The sequence below is a fragment of the Jaculus jaculus genome, chromosome X, assembly GCF_020740685.1.
Source record: "Jaculus jaculus isolate mJacJac1 chromosome X, mJacJac1.mat.Y.cur, whole genome shotgun sequence".
Taxonomy (NCBI): Eukaryota; Metazoa; Chordata; class Mammalia; order Rodentia; family Dipodidae; genus Jaculus; species Jaculus jaculus.
Window position 1 is genome coordinate 102,572,115 of NC_059125.1, and position 22,890 is coordinate 102,595,004.

Below are 22,890 nucleotides of genomic sequence, written 5' to 3' on the forward strand. Positions count from 1 at the left end.
AGTCAGAAATAAATTTAAAGTTAATAATCTAATGCTATTTATCATAAGATAATCAGATAGAGATTCTTTGTACTATTTAGTTTAATATTTAGTTTGATCTATATTTACTGGGAAACTGCTTTTTACTAGGTCCTATGACAAATGTATAACTTACTGTTTAGACATTATACAAATATGCATAAACTAATACGATAGACATCCAACTTGGGTAGTTTCATAAGCTCAGTTAAAAAATTAAAGAAAGCAAGGCAGGCATGGCGGCACATGCTTTTAAACCCAGTACTTGAGAGGCAGAGGTAGGAGGCTTGCCAAGAGTTCAAGGCCACCCTGAGACTATATAGTGAATTCTAGGTCAGCCCAAGCTACAGTGAGACCCTACCTTGAAAAAAAAAAATTAAAGAAAGCAACCAGATATGGTGGTGCACACCTTTATTCCCAGCATTTGGGAGGCAGAGGTAGGAAGATCACTGTGACTTTGAAGCCAGCCTGGAACTAGTTAGTGAATTCAAGGACAGTCTGGGCTATAGTGAGACCATACCTCGATAAATGAAATATATATATGAAAATATCTGGGGATGACTGTTTTATAGAAATGGATTTTGAACTGGTCTTTTCTTCATGGATTGAAAAAAAAAGTGAGACACATGCATTTATGAAGGGGAAAATATCCTTAACAGAGTAAGCAAGAGTGTGCATTTGATAATTGATCTATATGTCTAGAACGTAGTATTTAAGCATTCCATGGGGATAAAAGATTAGAAAGCTAACTTGCATGCATATGATAAAATTTTGTTTTTAGTGCCAAGTTGTAGCTTGCAATTTATATGCTATTTTCTACAAAACCCCTCAACAGATTATTTTGGTGGTAATATCTCAGGGACAATTGGAATCACCAGTGTACAATGCACATAGGAATAGTCCTGAGGTAGAGAGACCAATTACTTTGGATGATATTGCTATAGTCATTATGTAAGTGGATTAGAGCTCACAATGGAAGAAATGTATCACATGGTTAGGATAGATAGGATGTGACATTTGAAGTAGCTGAGTTTTGGCACTCTCTTAGAGTAACTAAGAGACACAGAGAGAGGGGTACCATTAATAGAAGCTTCCTTGGGTTTTGCAACTTTGAAACTAATTTAACTCTGTCTCCTGGGAATATTGTATATTGCTGCTTTTATTCTGATCATGACCCAGAATTCTAGTAACCATAAATGATAAATCATTGCAAAATCTGATTTCTTTGACATTGAAGACAAAGTTGAAACCGAGTTTAGCCCTGTTAGTAAATTCAGAGTTCCCTTTGTCTAAATCCTGTTTTGGTCTAAATCCATTGTGTGTGAGAGAAAGAGAAAGATTTTTTTGTCAGTCTCAACTTTGGAGAGTAAAACATTCTACAAACTGTACTTAATTATTCACAGTCATATCTCAAGTTATTCCTTCATAATCTTTATTCAATTTTATGTAGCCTCAGCATCAGTATTCACTCTGTTGTGCTGTACTTGATCTTATAGATTTTAGCCATGTCTTCAAGTGCTTGGGTACCTGCACAGACAATTATGGACCTGGTATATTTACCCAAATATGGCCAGAGGCTTAATAAATGTCCTTTGGAGATGTAACAACAGGTGACAATTATGAAAGTGTCGATTTCTTGTCTTTTCTGATTTATTCGACCTTTATCTTACACAGTTGCAACATTACTGAATGTCTCCCTTTCAGTTGGGCACTTTAACAGAAAGTAGTATATGTAGTACATGAAGCCAAACTCTCAAAGCAATTCTGATATTCACTATAGCAAATATGAATATGCATTTAGGGTAGAATTTAGGAAAATAAAATGCTATGGCTATGGTTCTACAGTTTCATGAAAAAATAGTTTTAGCTCATAATTTTATTATGTATGTTAGAAGAGAATGCTTACGCAAAAGCACCTCTCACAGTGCATTTTTCTCTTTTCTTCAGCATGGAGGAGACACCTTAATGAGACTTCATAACAAGAGCGCTTCCAAAACGAGGGACTGTAATTTCTTCTGTAGCCACTCAGTAGAATGACATGCTCACTCTTTCTCTTACCAGATGTGCAGTATGCGAAGCTCCAGCCGTGGTGATCGCTGTTCACAGTCAAACCATCCAGATCCCACATTGCCCTCAGGGGTGGGACTCTCTATGGATTGGTTATTCCTTCATGATGGTATGAAATGCTCATCATTGCTTTGTTGTCAGAGCTGAACACCCATCAGATGTGTATTCCTCCTGAATTTGAGGTGTCTTTGTTGCTGGTGTAGTATGAGAAACTTAATCTCAATAGATTATATCCAAGCACTGTGTTCCTGCTCTCACATTTTCTATAGCATGTCTTATAGTCTGCCTATTGCTTCTGTTCACTGCCTTTGATGTAGATACTATTCTTTTATCTGGACCTACTGTCCTGCATTAGATTTTAATTTGCGACCAAGTTCAGTACTTATTATTGGATATTCATCAAGGTATCTTGTGCTATATTTTTCTTGTTTCTTCTAGCATACAAGTGCAGGAGCAGAAGGCTCAGGCCAAGCTCTTGCCTCCCCTGGTTCCTGTTTGGAAGAATTTCGTTCTGCTCCATTTATTGAATGCCATGGGCGTGGAACCTGTAACTACTATGCCAATTCCTATAGCTTTTGGCTGGCCACAGTTGATGTGTCAGACATGTTCAGGTAAGGTACTTATGCCTTTACTTCAGGCCAAAAGTTAAAGCTTCTTTCAGAAATGCTAGGGAAGAGATGGAGAGTTAACATGTGATTTATGCCCAGCACATTTTGGGAATTAATTGGATTGGGCCCTTTTTTTTTTCTTATTCTCCATATCTACCCAACTCACATTGGGTAAACAGACCTGAGTAAATGTGGTTAGAGCTGACTTAGTATTAATCCTTAAATAATAAAATAAAGATGAGGGAGATTACATGACCTGCTTAATCACAAGTCAGCAGCTGCTGTACTAGAATGAGTTCATCCCAGAAACTGAAGCTATAATCTGTGTTGTCTATCCTAATTTAATGACCCTTTCTCTAAGAATGTCTTAAAGGCCCTCATCCAAGTTTTTGAATTGGTAAAATGCCTAGCAAATATACTTCATAATACTTCAATCTATTGGAATTGTTCTTTCATTTATTTTTATGTGTTGATTATTTTATCATTACTTGGTAATTTTTAACATGATCCTTCTCAGTTGCCAAGATCTCATCCTATGAATATTAGAAAAAAAAAGGTATCAGAGAAATAAGGAGAAACAAATATATGGAGATAATAGTGGTGAGCAAAAGAGTCAAAAAATGTATGTGAGAATAAATACAAGGAAATATATAGACAAAATGGGGTTTTCATTCAGCCGTACTGAATGCAGTTGGTGGAACTGAAGGTGATTGGGGTAATCAAAATAGACCATATTCAGATAATGTCACATATTTTCTCTCATATGTGGATGTTAGATCATCTATATGTGCACATATATGTAACAGAAATGAGACTATCTGGAAAAAAAGAAAGGGGCCTATATCTAAGCATAAATTTGGAACAGTGTAAGAACTGAAATCAGAAAACACAATTCTTTGGTATAGGAAGTAGTTAAAGGTACATGCTTGCAAAGCCTGCTGGCCACGATTCAATTCCCCAGGACCCACATAAAGGTGTATTGCAAAGTAGCACATGTGTCTGGGTTTTTTTTTTTTTTGCAGGGCAAGGGGCCCTGGTGTACCCAGAGTTCATTGGTTCTCTCTAATCTGTCTTATTTCTTATTTCTCAGTAAACCTCAGTCAGAAACACTGAAAGCAGGAGACTTGAGGACACGTATTAGCAGATGTCAAGTGTGCATGAAGAGGACATAACATTTTGAAGAATTCCTTGTGTTTTAAAATGTGATATATAAAAAATTCCCAGGATTCAATGTTTCACTCTACTCAACTATACCACTGCTACCACCAATGGTGCTACTATACTATTTGACCAAGACAGTGTGCTCACTAGTAACCATGAAGATTCAGATGTACCTCAGCTATGTGCCAGAGCAAGACCTCCATTATTTTCCCATGAAAGAAATAAGGAAATGAATTTACTTTTGGGATCCAAAAGTACTTTCTCCAGGAACTATAAGATGATGATATATTATGCCCAGTTGCTAAACAGCACATTAAAAGTTTAATTAAGAGAAGAATCACACTGAATAAACAAAAGACTGCAGTTTGGGGAAGAATTGTTTTTCATGGTGCTACTAATCCTACTGTATCCCTGGTTTTTAATATAGAAGTGTTAAGCGTATTTTGCTTTGTAAGTACAAAATGTGTATATTGTGTAAACAATCTTTTAACTCAAAATGTTGAGTCACTTAGATGTGATCTGGTATGAATCAGTCTTCACAGAAAATGTTGGAAAGCTTAGAATTCAAACAGAACAATGTTATATGTGAGAGAATTTATACTCTTAAATCAAGTTACTACTGAAAGCAAATTAATTTTGAGTTTTAGCCCCTAAATTCTTACTTGGTGTTTTAAAATATCACTTCAGTTACTTTAATCAGAATGGTCCATGTTCATATCAAATTATCATATCAAACAGTGCAATTTCTTTTTTGCTATATTTTCTTAGACACTATAAGGATCAGATATCCCCTATTTTCATGGTTTTTACTTGTTGTGTTTGTTCATTCACCACAATTTTGAGAAACAAAATTTACAAAAAAGAAAAACTAACAATTCTTTTCCTGGTGCTTCTTATGTAAAAATGATTTTCCTGTGGTCTTGCTTGTGTAAGAAGACAATACTTGGTTAGTCTTCTCTGTTTAATTACCAAAAGGCAATAGACATTTTTTACTCTTTTTTATTTCAACCATTTTATGATAAATATTCATAGGGTACCTTATTTCTCTAGCTGTCTTCTCTTCACTGAATGTTTCTTAACACACTAGTATCAATTTCATTAAAGATACATGTTGTAATGATGGCTTGTTGTCTATCTCTTAATTGCAAAACCTACTCATTTACGGATAGAGTGCACATTGGTACATCTGGTTTTCTTCTGTCAGGGAATTAGCTTGTTTAGTCTTTGTTTATTCTGATTGCTGAAAACAAGGAGATAATAATGTAAAATTATTTTCCAATGTGTGTTTGTGGGATGTAAACTATTGGAGAGGTACTCTGGAGATACTAAATTCTTGACAGCATAGTATTGATGGCTAATAAAGGAGACCAAACTAGTTTCTACTTCAGGAAGAATTCATTAATAATGCTTAAAGGTTAATGAGTTAGAATTCCTAGTATTTGTGAATAAGCCACATGTAACTCTCTCAAATAAAGACTTGCTAACAATAAGAAACACTAAAAACATTTACAATAGGCAGGTGTGGTGGCACTAATCCTAGCACTTGGGAGGCAGAAGTAGGAGGATCGCCGTGAGTTTAAGGCCACCTGAGACTACATAGTGAATTCCAGGTTAGCCTGGGCCAGAATGAGACCGTATCTCAAAAAACCAAAAGTAAGTAAATAAATAAACATTTACAATAAAATTTGTGCTATAGCTAAAATATAAAACAACCAAAACAAGGGCTGGTGAGATGGCTTAGCGGTTAAGTGCTTGCCTGTGAAGCCTAAGGACCCCGGTTCGAGGCTCATTTCACCAGGTCCCACGTTAGCCAGATGCACAAGAGGGCTCACGCGTCTGGAGTTCATTTGCAGAGGCTGGAAGCCCTGGCGCACCCATTCTCTCTCTCTCCTTCTATCTGTCTTTCTCTCTATGTCTGTCGCTCTCAAAAAAAAAAAAAAAAAAATTGAGAATGTTATATCCTGATATGAAGCCAGGGACAATCTAAACTTTAAAGTATGTCGTGATGGGTGGGAGAGGGCTCCGATGTTAAGGCATTTGCCTGCGAAGCCAAAGGACCCAGGTTCAATTCCCCAGGACCCACGTAAGCCAGATGCACAAGGGGCACATTCGTCTGGAGTTCGTTTGTAGTGGGTAGAGGCCCTGGCTTGCCCATTCTCTCTCTGTTTCTCTTCTCTCTATCTCTCTCTCTGCTTGCAAATATATAAATAAAATTTTTTTAAAAAGATTTGTTTATAAAGTGCCATAAATTTTATTATCTAAGCTATGAAGACTATGTAATAGTTTCATGGATTTGGCTTGACCATTTGTCAAATTTAGCCTTATTTTTCATGAGCCCTTACATAAGAAAACACTAATGAGTGATTCATACTGAAAACCTCATATAACATTCCACAGATTTTTTTCAATGTACTATGTGTTAGAATGCTGTTCCATGAGTTACAAGAGCAAACATGAATTCCAGAGATTTGTCAGCTTGTTGTTTTCTCTTATATACAACTTGTTGAACATTTTAGTTCATAAATAACCTTTAACTTTTAAGTTCTTGATTAACCTATGTGTTTCTTAAACTTCTAAATTTACCCATCCCTAATTTATATTTTGAGTACATGAACCCAATCCAATCCAAGGATTAAATGTTGACTCTTCCTTCTCACTGATCTGTTAAATTTTTTTCAGAAACTACCATTTCAGGGGAGTGTTGCTGTCATCCACAGTTAATGGTTTTCCCACATGGATTGGCAAACAATGAACCATTGTGCATAATCATTTAATCTGATTAACAAATGGATATGTGTATAGAATGTGGTTTTACCAGTAAAAACTATTTCACGATTCACATGTTACATAGAGAACAAATCCTAATATCTCATAGCTACACAGAAAAATTGGTCCATGGATTGCTTCACCTTTTGGAAGATATAATTTTGGCAGTGCTACTTCCACGAAAGGAGATATATATCATGTATAATATAGGTGTGTATATATGACATATATGGTGACATAGGAAACTATATATCCATCCATCTTGCTTTCTTAGCTTGTTGGCTTCATCTGTTGTAGGTTGGTGTCATGCTCACTGCTTCCAAATGAGCTGTTATTAGACACTTTATGCTTTGACAGTATTTTTCTCACCCATTGAAATTTGAAAAAGACTTTCTAGTTCTTGTGGTGCCAATGAGATTCTTTGCCTCAATTAGCATGGTTAATTGAAAACTTACTACTCAATACTAAGTCATCAAGTTTACTCAGAAATGAACACAAGAGGGCGCAATTGTCTATAAAAATTAACCAGTACATGTAAAGATTTGTTGAGCTCATTGTTGATGGTAGTAGTAATGGTTTGTCCTCACCCCATGTTTTAAACATCATAGATTCTTTCAGCCTCATAAAAAATTAGTAGCAAATATTCTAAGGAACAGCCCAATTTCCCAAAGTCAGCATCCAAAATGAAAGGACAGCTTGGCTGTCAAAAGATTCCCTTTTTAAGAGCTTGGTTAGGAGTTGGCTCTGATGCACTTCCTGAGCCTCTCAACACAGAAGCAAAGAAATAACTTTTGTTTGGCAAAGACTTCAATTGGCTTTTTTGGCAGAGAAGCTTTTTTCTCAGCTCAGACTATTCGAACACACTCACCCTTATGCAGCTCCAAAATAAATTGAGTACTATTTAAAAATCATGTCATTGCTGTTTTAAGAGAAGTGCTTTTTTAAAGAATATATGCAAGGTGGTTTGAAGGTTTTTATGGTAGAAATAACTCATAAATTGAGACAATGAAGGTTTTGAATCCATGTAAGCCTACCTTCCAAGGTTAACATTAATAAACATTCATTAGATGTTTACTAAGCCTGAGGTACCATGATAAATATTAATCTAAAGTCACCTCAACCAGAAAGATATGTGGCCATCATAGTCTATTCTCTGGAGAAGAGGTTTACTATTGTCTTTAATTGCTGAATTTTATGAAGTCAAGGTGCTTTGGCCAGCAGTAGCTATTAAGAAGAAGCTGGCTCACCAGCCTTTTCCCTGACACGTGGACAAAACCCATTTATGTGACCTTAAATCTCCATTTCTCTAAAAGGGCAGCCTGCCAAACACCTGAATCCACAGGACAACAACACACACTGCATTTCCCCCTGCTTTTTGCACCCAGAGGATTCCCAAGTCTTCTGGCTTTGGGATTCAATCAGTGGGATGCCTCAGCAGGATAGCAGAGGGAGACAAAAGTGGGATTAGGGTATTTATTTTCATGGTTCCTTCTCTGTGGGGCTACTTCAGGTTGACTTGTGCCCCTCAATGGAATGTTCCTACTCCTCTGTAGAAGACGTGCTCTTGTTAATTATCTCCCTTTCTGGTTCCAGTAACCTCTTCTTTCTCATCCCTTGTGATCTTGCTGTTGCTATGTTGCTAAACCTGAATTCCTGAACTATCTTTTGTGGTGCATTTTACACTACCTTATTTTTCTAATTAACTCTCCCCACATTATTCCAATTTAAATGTGTTGTTTGCTGCTATTGAAAGCCTGATGAATAGAGCATTTCTTCAAGTTTCCAAATGTAGGGAGGTGTTTTACAAGTAGAATTAGAGTTGATTGACAAAATTGATATGCATGACTAAATATATTCCGCTTTGAATTAAGGGATAATGTAGTGGAAACATGACTTAAATCACCCAATTTAAAAGTATAGCTTACCAAGCTGCATTGGAAGCTGTGTTCCAAGTAACCTAGGAAAACAGGAGCGAAATTATGCTCATAAGGCTAAATTTATTATCTTTTCCAAATAATGGATCCCTAAATGATATACTTCACTTCTGAATGCTTAACTTGCAATATAATACTCCAAATGACAAATTTTACTTGTCCCATGGACAGACTAGGTTCTAAATCACAATACGTGATCTCTGAGAGCTCCACAGAGGAAACATATGGTAGTGCCACTTCTACCTGAGGCATCTGCTAAGTCAGGTCTACATTCTTGAAAAAAGAAAAAAAAGGTCAGGTCTGGGGATCCGAACTCAGGTCTTCACATTGCATGACAAGCACTTTATCCTCTGAGCTAGCTCCCCAGCCAGGATCTACAAACTTGGAGTCAATAACATGCCCCCACATGTTATTAGCTGAGAAATTGAGAGTTTATTATTTCTTTTTTTCCCACTGTTTCCACTTTTATTTAATGTAGTCCTTAAGTCATAGCTATAGCAATAAGGCAAGAGATACACATTAAAAAGATATGACTTGGAAAGCAAGAGATCAAATTATCATTTATTTGCAGATGAAATGATGTTATATATAAAGGACCCTAATGACTCTACCAGCAAGCTTTTAGAGCTGAAAAACACTTTTACCAATGTATCAGGATACATTATGAACACACAGAAATTAGGAGCCTTCTGATATACTAACAGCAAATGAGAGTTTATTATTTCTTGTCTAGCCTGAAGAATATCTTTGACATTCTTTAAATCTACTTCCTTTGTGTCTATCAAAGGTGCCAGAGTAAATGCTTGAAGTAGGGATTATAGAAGACAAAATTGGTTTGGAGAACACAGTTTGATAAGACTACTGCTAACTACTGCTAATTTCAACCAGGGCTACATGGAAACTTTCAATCACTGGGCACATTTCTCTTTTAGGTGACATAGTTTGTTCTGTTTCTTTTCCTTAGGGACAATAAAATGATTGGCATTGGCAGTCTAACATAAGCCAAAGTAGTAAACTCAGATGGCAAACCTTCATGTCTTCCTCTGACACAATATTTTGATCCTTGCTTAGACCCTAAAGGAAACTACCTCCAATGCTTCAAAGTAATGCATAACAGCTAATAGGTATATACTTCTTGTTTAAGTGTCATTCTCCCACATTTTACAATGGTGTATTCAAGTATATATGGGTCTCCAATTTATAAATGTAGATGAGCATTGGAATCATTACCTAACTTTCCCAATTTCATTGGATGAATGACCAAATTCTTTTTAACTCAAAATTCAATTTTCACCTTCTAGCAATGAAGTCTCATTTCACAGGACTCAAAATCCAGGCATGGAGATATTGCTTGTTAGACACATACACACAACCACTAGAATTCTGTATGGTAGGCATTCACAAGGGTCTACTACAGGGGTCTGTGCTTTGTGGGAAAATATATACTGCATGATTTTGGTGACTAGGTGAGGATGAGTGCTTTTCCTAGCATCATTATAGTACCTAAGATCCTTTCTATTTAACAATTGGACACAAGGATTTAGAATGTTTCATCTGTACTTCAGGGAATTCTTATTTGTTTACCATCAGCCTCGATAGATAAAGAAAACATTATAGGTATGACTTGGTGTCCACCTCATATGAGCTTCCTTGGAGTTCTTGAGTTCAGGTGAACGCCTAGACTTTGAATTTTCTGGATGGCAAACTCCAATGCTATTATTGCCCAAATAAGAATCAGTGATGGGGCTGGGCGTGGTGGCACATGCCTTTAATCCCAGCACGTGGGAGGCAGAGGTAGGAGGATCACCATGAGTTCGAGGCCACCCTGAGACTACATAGTGAATTCCAGGTTGGCCTGAGCTAGACTGAGACCCTACCTCAAAAAAAAAAAAAAAAGACAAAGCTGGGCGTGGTGGTGCACGTCTTTAATCCCAGCACTCGGGTGGCAGAGGTAGGAGGATCGCCGTGAGTTCGAGGCCACCCTGAGACTACATAGTGAATTCCAGGTCAGCTTGAGCCAGAGTGAGACCCTACCTCGAAAAACCAAAAAAAAGAAAAAAGACAAAAAGTATCAGTGATGTAATTCTGAGACCATGCAGATATTATCTATCATCTATTTTTGGAAATGCAGAGACTACTTTTTGTGGAAGGGAAGTATCTTCAGTTCCAACAAGAAATTTCATTATATTTTATTGGCCCAGCATACATAAAGACACAGAGAAACAATATGAGTTTACTAATGGTAATGTCCATTGGGATTATTTTCCATGCAAGTGTTTCCTTAATTCACGTTCTTCAGCAGAAGTCCAGGCTGAGAATCTAATGAACAGACCAAGCCAAAATGGCCAAATTCACATTTTGCAGGTGTGAGTGTTTTAGCTTATGTGTTATATAATAGCCCAATGTATGTATATAGCACATTTTATTTATTCATTGATTGGAATTTGGGTTGTTTTACCTGTGCTGATTGTACATAACATTATTGTGAACATTTATATGTCAGTATTTAAATGCTTGTCAATTCTGTTATGTACACAGTAATGAAATTTTATAGTTACATGATGCTTCTATATTTAACTTCTTGAGGAACTACCAAAACTTTTTTTTTTTTAATAGTAGCTGCATTGTTTGACATTCCTTCTAGTAACATACTGGATTTCCAGTTTTTCTATAACTTTATTAAAACTTAATATCTCTCTTTGTGAAATAGTGTCTTCATATGTAACCCACACTGGCCTCAAACTCACCATCCCCCTGTGTCAGCCTTGTGCTTGTTGGGCTTACAGATGTGTACCACCATGCCTGGCTATTTTTCCACTATTTTTTTTTTTTTTGAAGTTAGGTTTCACTCTAGCCCAGCCTGACCTGGAATTCACTATGTAGTCTCAAGGTGGCCTTAAACTCATGGTGATCCTCCTACATCTGCTTCCCAAGTGCTGGAATTAAAGGCATGTGCCACCCATACCTGGCTTTATTTTCCCGCTTTTAATTACAGCTTTCCAGTGAGTGGATCTACAATTTTATCTCATAACTTAATATACATTTCCCAAATAACTAATGATAATTATTAGAAATTTGCATACCTGCTTTAGAAAACATCTATTCAGATATTTCGCCCATTTTAAACTGGATTATTTCTATTATTGTAAGTGTAAGTATTATAGAAACTAGTCCCTTAACAAATATACAATTATTAAAGAATTTCTCTTTTTAATATTTTATTTATTTATTTATTTGAGAGAAGGGGACAGAATGGGTGTACCACGGATTTTAGCTACTGCAAATGAACTCCAGATGCCTGTGCCACCATATGCATCTGGCTTATGTGGGTCCTGGGCAATCAAACCTGGGTCCTTAGGCTTCACAGGCAAGCACCTTAACTGCTAAGCCATCTCTCTAGTCCAAATAATTTCTCTTAGGCAAAGTGTTGCTGGCCCTAAACTGTCTATCTTCCTGCCTCAGCCTTCTTAGTGCATGGATTAGAGGCATGCACTACCAACAGCTATCTGCTTTTGTGCTTTATTGATGGGGTCCTTTTATTTGTTTTTATTTTCATTTTATTTATTAGAGGGAAAGAGGCAGAGAAAGAGAGAGCAAGAAAGAGGAAGACAGGCAAGGAGAAAGAATGGGTGTTCCAGGACCTCCAGCCACCACAAACAAACTCCAGAGGCATGTTATACCTTGTGCATATGGCTCATGTGGGTCTTGAGGAATCAAACCTGGGTCCTTTGTGCAAGCAAACACCTTAACTGCTAAGCCATCCCTCCAGCCTGGCGGTGTCCTTTTAAACACAAGAGACCTTAAATCTGATAAAATCTCATTTGTCTATTGTACCTTTGGCTATTTTTGTTTATGCTGTCATATCCCCCCCCCAAATCCCTCTACTAACAAAAGGATGCATTTTCTTCTAAAAATGATATAAATTTTGCTCTTAGATTTATTTAAGTCTTCATTACATCTCGAATTAATGTTTACACATCATGTGAGATGAGGGTGTAAATGAATTCTTTTGCATGAAGCTATCTAATCATGCCAGCTGCATTTGTCAAATAGACAATTGTTTCCTTTATTAAATTGTGTTACTGTCCATATAGTATCCAATTAATTATAGATGTATGGATTTATTTCTGGAATTTCAATTTTATTCCTTTCATCAACATATCTGTGTTTGGGCCAGGAACACAGTGATTTGATTAATATACCTTCATAGTAAGTTTGAAATAGTCAAATGAGTCTTTCAGCTTTGTTCTTCATTTTCAAGATTGCTTTGGCTGTGCATTCCCTTGCTACTATGAATGAATTCTAGGTTCAGCTTGACAATTACTAGGGGAAAAGACAACTGTAGTTCTAATAGATTAAACTAAACTTTCATATCACTTTTGGGAATCTTGCATTTTAACAATATTAAGTTTTTGGACCCATGAACACATTTTTTTATTTACATAGGTATTTTGTTTCCTTTTTAAATATTTTATTTATTTGACAGAGAAAAGGGGAGAGAAAAAGAGAGAGAGAAAAATAGAATAGCTGAGCCAGGGCCTCCAGCCACTGCAAACAAACTCCAGATGAATGTGCCCCCTTGTGCACCTGGCTAATGTGGGTCCTGGGGAATTGAACCTGGGTCTTTGGCTTTGCAGGCAAGCACCTTAACTGCTAAGCCATCTCTCCAGCCCAGTGTTTTATTTCTTCAATGGCATTTTGTAATTTTCATTGTTTAATTTTTGTATTTCTTTTATTTAACTTATTCCCAGTGTTTTATTCTTTTTGATGTTATAGTAAAAGGAATTGCTCTTGATTTCCACATTTAATAATTTATTTTTATTTATTTATTTAAGAGAGAGATAAATAGTCAGAGAGGGAGAATGGGTACACCAGGGCCTCCAGCCTCTAGAAATGAACCTCACGCACATGCTTCACCTGTACATCTGGGTCTTGAGGAATTGAGCCCGAGTCCTTTGGCTTTGTAGGCAAGCAAGCACTTTAACCAATAAGCAGTCTCTTCAGCCCTTGCTTTTGTCTTTAATTTGAAAAATCAGAGAGCCAGAGCCTCAGAGGCCCCCAACACCTCATCACTGAAGCAGACCAAAAGTGAACCTAACATGGCTCAGGGAAATTTTGTGGAAGAGGGGGCGGAAAGAATGTCTGAGCCACATGTTGGATCATGATATGCAGAGACATTTATCTTACCCATAACTGTGGGCTAACTCCACAATGCACGACCCATATACCTCAACAAGGAGTGGCCAATGGGGAGGGGTAGGTCACAGATGAGCCTAATAATGGTAACAAACTGACTGTATTTGCTGAATAGAAAACTAATATAAAAAATGCAAAAAGATTATTTAAGGTGGGGTGCTCCTGGAAATAAATACTCATCTGGGTTTACATAGTTGGCTGGGAAATTGAACCCTGGGTTGGCAGGCTTTACAAGCAAATGCCTTTTACCACTGAGCCATCTCCCCAGTTCCACTTCTTTTGCAGACTATTTATTGCGAGTGTATAAGGGTACACATATTTTGTTTGCTGTTATTATATTTCTTTTTTTAATTGATTATGCATTCGGCACGATTGATGAATACATTTGCTAGTTCTTATATAATTTTAGTGGATTCCTTGGTATTTCTCTATGTGGTCATGCCATCTACAAGTAGATATAGATAATTTCTTCCTTTTTATATTTTCATTTATTTATGTGCTGTGAACTGGTTAGTAACTCCAGTACAATATTAAAGAGAAATAATGAGGGCTGAGCTGGGCATGATGATTTATGCTTTAATCCCAGCACCTGAGAGACTGAAGTAGTAAAATCACTGTAAGTTCAAAGCTATCCTGGGCTGGAGAGTCTTCATTAAAGTTAAGTTTAAAACTCTGAGGCCTGTGTGTATCTTTAATCCTATGGAGGTGATGCAAATTTTCTTTTTCTTTTTCTCCTACAATAAATCCCAGATTTGAAACTTCAAAGGAAAATAAATTTCTACTGTGGACATCATTATTCTATCCATACTGACCATTTATTCTCTTCCTGAATATCTCACCTGAGAAATATTCTTTCCTTTAGTCTCAAGAAATTGCAGATGGAAGAAATGTAAAGAACAAAATAAGCTAATGAATTCTCAATAGAGAAGAAGAAATTATAGGGAATTTGAACCCTGGTCAAGAAAAATCCTTGAGAATAGCCCTCCATCTTTGACATTTTCAACCTGTTAAAGAACAGTGATTCATACAGGTTTACATACAAATCAATGGCAAAGTTAGTTTGCTAGATTGTTGAAGATATAATGAATGGTTCTGTATATATGTTGTAGCATCATTAACTATTTTTATTTATTTATTTTCCGAGGTAGGGTTTCACTCTAGCTCAGGCTGACCTGGGATTCACTCTGTAGTCTCAGGGTGGTCTCTAACTCATGGTGATTCTCCTACCTCTGCCTCCTGAGTGCTGGGATTAAAGACATGAGCCACCACACCTGTCTATAATAACTATTTTTATATTAGCATATTACGGGCCTCACATAGTGAGTTGGAAAATTGCTTTTTGGAGGGTTGAGCAAGATTGTTAATAATTCTTCATTAAATACGTACTAGATTAAATGTGTAAAGGTACCTGATACTGTGGTGTTTTTTTTTTTCTGAATTAACTTTGCTAATACTTTTGAAACACTTTTATATGGTGACTTAGTCTAGTTTTACTATCAAGGTTTTGGTTATCTGTGAATTTTGCCCTCATAGAACAAATTGCCACACTTACCTTCTTTTTCCATATTTAAGGGTTGAACTTTTTGTTTATTTCTTTTTGTTTTTTTGAGGCAGTGTCTCACTTTAGCTCAGGCTGACCTGAAATTCACTGCGTAGTTTCAGAATGGCCTCGAACTCACAGCACTCCTCCTACCTCTGCCTCCCAGGTGCTAGGATTAAAGGCGTGTGCCACCACGCTGGGCTAAGGGTTGAATTTTATGTAAGACTGCTATTAATTATACTTAAGGCATTTAATATAACCCTTTATCAAAGTCATCTATCCCAGCTTTTTTTTTTTATTTTTATTAACATTTTCCATGATTATAAAATATATCCTATGGTAATTCCCTCAGCTTTTTGTTTTATATCCTAGCCTTTAGGGTTTTTTTTAAAGTAATTAATAATTATATCTTGTTATTTGTCGTGTCAGTATAGATTTTAATTTATTTTTGTCAGATTGGGTTGTTTATATCCTTCTAACAATTAGCCAATTCCATCCACTATCGACTTTGTTTGCATATAATTCTTCATAGTATGCTTTTTAAATTATTTTTAATTTTGTTATTAATGTTATATAGAATTATGTTACATTATGTTATATTGTTATTTTAATGTTATATAATGTTCTCTTACTAATGTTAGTAATAATTCTCCCTCTGTTATACTTGATTTTAGTTATTCATGGCTTTCACTTTGTGTTGTTCTACCTAAAGCTTTATCAATTTTGCTGATATCCAAAAAAATCAATTGTTTTTACTCTATATTTAAATTTTTTCTGTTTATTTTGGATTTATGTGTTATTGATGTGAGTTCTTTCTGTGTTTCAATGTAGTTATTTGTAAATAAATTTCCATCTAATCACTGCTTTAGCTATGCTCTTTAAATTTTAGTAGGCTATGTCTTATTTCCATTTGTTTTAAAATGACAACTTATTTTCTTATCTATTGGTTGTTTCCATGAGTGTTAATTTCCACACATTTGTGAATTTTAAAATTTTTTTTGTCTATTTATCTCATTCCAGTACAGTTAGAGAACACACATTGTAAGATTTCAGTGCTTTGAAGTGTATTGAATTTGTTCTATAGACTAACAGATGGTCTAATCCAGAGTATGTCACTGTTGGGAGAAGCCTTCTTGTTTATCTCCTACCCAGTTAGTTGTTATATACATTATTGAAACTGTTCGATAACAGTTTGCAACTATCATTGTTGAATTGCATATTTATCACTTTAGTTCTATGACATTTTGCTTCATATATTTGGAATTTGGATATCACCTGTATATATTACTGAACATATAAAATTTTTAAGGAAGATATATTTCTTATGATTCACTCTTTTATCCCTAAAAATATCTTTCTGTCTCTGTGGTAGAAGCTTTCATCTTAAAAGGCTAATCACTTGAGGCTGGATAGCCACTCTACCTCTCTTTTTGTTAGTGTTTCATGACATACCTTTTTCTCTACCTTTACTTTTTATTTGTTTCTGAACCTTTCTCTGCTAGCCAACATATTCTTGTGTCATTTTTAATACTAATTTTACAAAATCTGCCTTTTGACTAGATTGTTCAACATATTCACATATAATGGAATGGTTCAAAAGATAAAATTTATGGCTGGCATTCTGTTTCTTCAATTCAGGAAGTCATATTAGGTTCCTGTACCCTAGCCAGTGCTCAAAAACTGCTCTCCATGCAGCAAGCTAAGTCATTCTTAGGGATCAAGATTCTCATTGCTCTGGGATCCCAGTCTTTTGTTGCTTGATGCCAAATATTTTGAAAATCTTTGTTCCATGTTTTGGATTATTTTGTTTCTTGATTTTTTCTTGTGTAGGTGGGATAATAATTCTGGTATATCTTTCCCAGAGGCGGAAGTTTCCCTAAAACTTGTTATTTCTCATTACTTAGGATGGATTTGAGCTCTCACAGAGTATATATTTCCTCCAATATTAGGTTGAACTCATTTGAGGGAAGATTATGGATTTTATATTTACATTTTTTTCTCAGTTGAGATTCAGAAATAAGAGCCTCAATTCAGATCAATTTTCATTAATTGTAGCATGATATGTTTTCAATTTATTATATATGTAGAAACTTTTGTAATTCATTTACAATTTTTAAGTTAGCATATAAAGAAATGTGTTTTATGGTGGCATTTTCATACATATGCATCATTATGCTATGTTCTTATTTATCCCCTTCCTTCACTACTCTGTCCCATCCCCCCTCTAACCCTTCTTGCTGATCCTCTTCCACCCCCACATAGGACCCCTTCTGTTGTTTTGAGGCTTCTGTATTTACAAGAAGGACTACTGTGAGCATGAGGTGTTAGGAAGGTATTCTTCTTGGTGAGGGGGAGGATTGTTAAACCAGGAAAGGAGAAGAGAAAAACAAATCTTCTCAAATCCTGTATGGCATGGGACTAGACTTGGTGGTACACCCTATAATCCCAGTACTAGGGACTGGTGGTGCTGCAACAGAAGAATCATAAGGCCAAAGCCAGCTCAGACTACATAGAGTTCTAGGCCATCCTGGGTTACTTAGAAAGACACTCTCTCAAAAAAAAAAAAAAACTTCCTACATAAAAAACTTATATTTTGCATGGACTCTCATGAGTCATAAAACTCTAGACTAAGAAGTCTTCCCAATCATTTCATCTCATTTTCTACTAGATTTTTTACAGGATTTTAAAAGATAGGAAAAAAAAATGATTAGAAATACCTCTCCAGGGAAGAGAAGTAGATTGGATAAGGAGATGAGTAACTGAAAGTAACTAATGAGGAATAAAACTAGACCTTGTGAAGGCTGAATGTTAGCCTGGTATTATGGTCACACTCCCACAGACAAGTCTGCCTTACACAAAAGCTATTTTCAAGTCACATGGGCTTTATCTACTGTATCCAATATATTTAGTTATAATTCTAAGAATTATGCTCTACCACTGATTTTTTTTTCCTCAAGTGAACAGAAAAAGAAACAGAAGGACAAAAAGCAAGGTCATACAGATAGGTCCAAATCTGCCTTTGGAGCTGTTAAAACAAGTGACAGAAGGTTCAACATAAATATATTTTAAATGGCCTAAATATATTTAATTACCTAAAAATAATGCAGAAAAATGCAAAAATATTGACAACTTTCTTGGGAGTTGTAAAATTTGAAAAACAAAGAGAATTGTAAACTTCCCATTCTCCTGTAGCTACACTAAGACTCTGCTTCTCATTTCAGTATTTCCTTGCTTCTTTTAATTGAAATGCTAATTCAAATAACTACCAGTGAAATAGAAGAGCCTATAATGGATATTCTAAGATTGAAAAGTCAAGGTAGGGATTGTTTCTAGTTCAGTTCTATGAACCCAAATGTTTAATAGCAAGTAAAACCAGTGATCTCCTAAATTCTCAAGACTTTATTCTAAATAAGCTTTCTCCATTTACATAGCACAGCACTGATGTTGCTGACAAATTCCAATGTAGCATGCAACAGTAGTTCCTAATTGCTTTAGCATTTATCATGCACAAGAGACAGGAGGGCAGTTGTCTCATTTTGTACAGTTCAGTTGCATTTCTTATCTCTGAAGTACACTTAAGCAGCAAACTGGGAGTTAAGGTAGCTGCTTGAAAACCAGTATCCATTAACATACATATCTTGAAGGGAAAATGAATTGGATTTTCTAAAATAGAATACAGCCCAACCTTGCTTCGTGCATTAATTTTGCATAATTTTTCTTTTGCACATTTATAAATTAGGGGCCATGCTCTGGCTTACCCACACAAATCCTCATGCTCACATTTTTCCAGATTATGCCTTGGGTCAGTTTGGTTTGCAAAATATTTTTCAAAACCTTTTGAGGCATTTCCAAAATGTCCTTGGTGGTCAATTTTCACTTCATAATGTTTTCTAAGCAGTCACTGGAGGTGCTTAACTAGTGTGTACTTAGCCATCTTTTGCCTGACAAGTCTTCTGAAAGTTTATGTTTTAAGAAACAGTATCTAAATCACATATTTTATTCTGGTTTCTAGTGGACTAAAATTCCATTACACATATGACATATATGATTATTTTCAACAGACTTTCATCTGCTGACTGTCACCTAGGCTGATAGATTGATTCCATTAACTTCGCTACTGTGAAGAGGACACAAAAATGGAAGCAAGAATGTGGGGGAATGAAAGAATGGGAATAACAGTAATGGGGTAGGTGGAAAAAGGGTGATGGGTGAGTATAGTCAAATATATATATTTATATGAAAATTTCATTATGAAATCCATCACTATGTTCAATGACTATATACCAATAAAATTTATATTAAAAATGAACATGCCCAGTACATCTACAGAGAACCTTTGGTCACTAAGGGATGAGGGAAGGTACTCAAGTTGCTATTTGCACTCTTGGATGGATACAGATGCTTCCAGTGAATGAGTTCTGCTAGTTGTCAAAGCAGCCCGTCTGTTCCTATTGCTCTGGGAACTCAAGTTCTGTTAAGACTGTACAAAAATCACATGGGCTGAAACCATAGATGTGTCCACTTGTCTTGGAAGGCCCAATGGAGAGTAAAATATGTAGACTGAGCTGGGCGTGGTGGCACACACCTTTAATCCCAGCACTTGGGAGGCAGAGGTAATAGGCTCACCATGAGTTTGAGGCCAGCCTGAGACTACTTAGTGAACTTCAGGTTAGCCTGGACTAGAATGAAACCTTACCTCTAAAAACAAACAACAACAACAACAACAAAAACAATACTGTCCTTGAGTGATGAATAATGTGTGTGTAAGTACACACTCATAAAATTCTGTATATAATTTTTAAAAGCTAAAATGTATCTGTTCTGATATTCCCAATGATAAAGCCAGTCTAACTGCACCTTCCAATTGGGATATTCTTTTATACACAGCACCCGAGGCATATCAAGCAAGCTCAACCTGTAGTCAACTTTATGGTCTGCATAGAAACCACCAAGGCAGCCTGTAGATTTTACCCATGGTCTGGATTCTGCCTTCTTACCTATAGCTCATCTCATCAGTGGGCAGCCATTGGTCTCAAATATACCCATTACTTTTCTCGAAAAAGCTGGTAAAATACCACTGGTCATATCTCAGAGACCAGGCTGGCAGTAGTAAAGTAGTAAAATAGGTAAGAGATCCATATTTCTCTACTTTTTTTTAAACCTGTGGTTTCTGATAAGGCTGACATTACTTCTTGATTTATGAAATTCAATCTATCCTTCCATCTTCCATCTGTATAAAACTGCTGTTTATTGGTATAATTTTCATGTACTCATATTTTTCTTCTTAGTGGTAAAACAATGAAAGTGGAACCCTTTACAGGGCAAAGCTAAGTGGCAAATGAAGGAGGAGGAAAAGAATTACAAATCATCACCTCAATCTCCTAGAATAGTTCATCTAAGCATTATCATGACCCATGTGAAACTCAAGTAAGTCGTTTTGAGAATGGTTTTATATTGACATCACTTCTGCATTTGGAGAATCAAGAGTTAGCTGACTTTGCTAACTCTATTGAAAAACATGATGCTAAGACAAACACAAACCCTAAGTTACCCCAGTTGCTTCATTTGGAAAAAAAAAAAAAAAAGTCAATTCTGCCGGAGCAGAAAACCTTACTTATAATAGATCAAAGACAACAGTACATAAGAAAAAAAAAGACTCTTCACACAAATTGCTTACATGAACACATTTATTGCAATTAGCTCTATGGAAAGGCAAGTCAGATATATATAAACACTATACAGAGTTGCCGGGTCGTCTCCCAAAACTGCAAATGAGATGTTTACAAAGCAAGTATAAGAGTATTTACAAGGGAAGACAACACCAGAGCAACTCAAAGCAGGTCTGTGAAGCAGAAATAGCCAATGCCACGAGCTGTTGGAACTGTAAAGGTTTAGATTTTACTGACCAAGTGACTATGTATGACACCAAATTAATGTAGAGGTCACAAAAAAATCGTTCCATCATTGGTTTTTCTTAACAGCAGCAAAAACTGATAGCTGGAAGGCAACTGATATGTTTGTCCACATATTCTACAGATTCTTCCAGCACAATACTGAATAAATTAATTGTGTCTGTAAACTAAGAAGTAGTGTTAAAAAGTTTGCATATTGTTATGCTGTACCTGTGACTATTTGTACCTGTTACTAGTTGTATGTACTGTTGTATATGAGGTCTTCATTTATTCAGCAAGTGTTACCTCTGTGCTGTGCCTTCTGCACCCTATCTGTTGGCAGCCCCTTAACCTAATACGTAAATAAAGTGATATAGCATTTCCCCCAAAAATCTTATCATCCTACAATTCTGAACGATTATGACAACTTATTTTGATATGAAATGGTAACACATGACTTGGAGAAAAGGAGTTGCCTAAAGAGTACAATGTTATAAAGAACAAGAGCCACACTGCATTACTGAATTAAGTTGGGGACAAGAGAGGAATCTGAAGGGACTGACAAAGGTGATGTTTTCGCAATGACCAGTAACTGAGCCAGTGACTGGCATTGAAGCCACATCCTTTCTTCAGCACAATTCACAAGGGGAAAACAAGAGCCCTCCCCTACCCCATCCCTTCGGTTGGTAGGCAAGGAAACACAACAGAAGTCAACTCGGTTCTTCAGAAAGATAGTTTAGCAACATGTACTAGAAGCCTGCTGAAATATAGAAGTACACGCTCAAAGACATAGAAACCGAGTGGCAAAAACTTCAGGTAAATGTTCCACTACTTCAAAGTTGCACATTAAAGGCAAAGCAATTTTTAACAGAGTTACACACAACAGGTACGTTTACAATCACATGTTCACAGGTACACAAATGTGTGCATACACACAAATATGTGCATGCACCCACTAACACTCACACGCTTATACAGACACTCATTCACTCATTCACTCCCATCTGTGAGATGATGAGGTTTGCCAGTGATGGTACTACAAGCTGAGTAGTGTGCCACCACATAACAAAGCTCTAAGCAAGCTTCAAGACCTTTGTACCTATCCTCTGTGGTCACCACCTGTTGGTGTCATGTTCTCAAAGGTCCAGGTTCCTAAAATCTTAATTCAGTTTCCTTCAGAGTCAAGCAAAAACAGGAGGGGGGAGCTTGCTCTGATTTTTTTTCTTGAATTTGCTACATCTTATATTGGCTTATTGTCCAGAAGGAGTCAAGGCCTTATAAGAGGTTCTTTTTGGCTTAGTTTCAGTTAAACTAATTGATACATATTCACTAATTTCTTGAATATGGGAAACTGATTTTTTTTATAGGAGTCTTCAGCATGGAAGGGGAATGGATGTACAGGAAAGGGTCAGAAAGAAGGGGAGGCTGAAAGTTGGGAAGGGGGAAGGCCCAGAGAGGCAAAAGGGTTCTTGTGAGATGAAGACTTGAATAGGCTTGCTTCTTTTTGGAGGAAAATTAAGTTTCCAAATAAAACAAAAACAATACATTTAGAAATGCTCAATTGGCAAGTGGAGCATCATTGTTACACGTGAACAAGTAGATAATCTGCTCCTTGGCTCTGCCTTGAAAATATTTGGGATGCTCAATCAAGACATCATTTTAATAGCCATTTAATGTCAACAGAATGCTGTAGTGTTGGTAGTGAGCAA

At 36.3% G+C, this 22,890-nt stretch overlaps 1 protein-coding gene across 3 annotated transcripts in view; it reads left to right on the forward strand.

Annotated features, from left to right (window-relative positions):
- Positions 1-4,943, forward strand: part of Col4a5 (collagen type IV alpha 5 chain) — a 240,158-nt gene extending 235,215 nt beyond the window's left edge. For all 3 annotated transcript variants that reach the window (XM_045140190.1, XM_045140191.1, XM_004659142.2), the window contains 3 exons: positions 2,080-2,194; positions 2,524-2,696; positions 3,784-4,943. In XM_045140190.1, coding sequence (XP_044996125.1) covers positions 2,080-2,194; positions 2,524-2,696; positions 3,784-3,865 — 370 coding nt within the window. In that variant the 3' untranslated portion in view covers positions 3,866-4,943. The remainder of the gene's footprint in view (positions 1-2,079; positions 2,195-2,523; positions 2,697-3,783) is intronic.
- Positions 4,944-22,890: the final 17,947 nt, after the last annotated feature.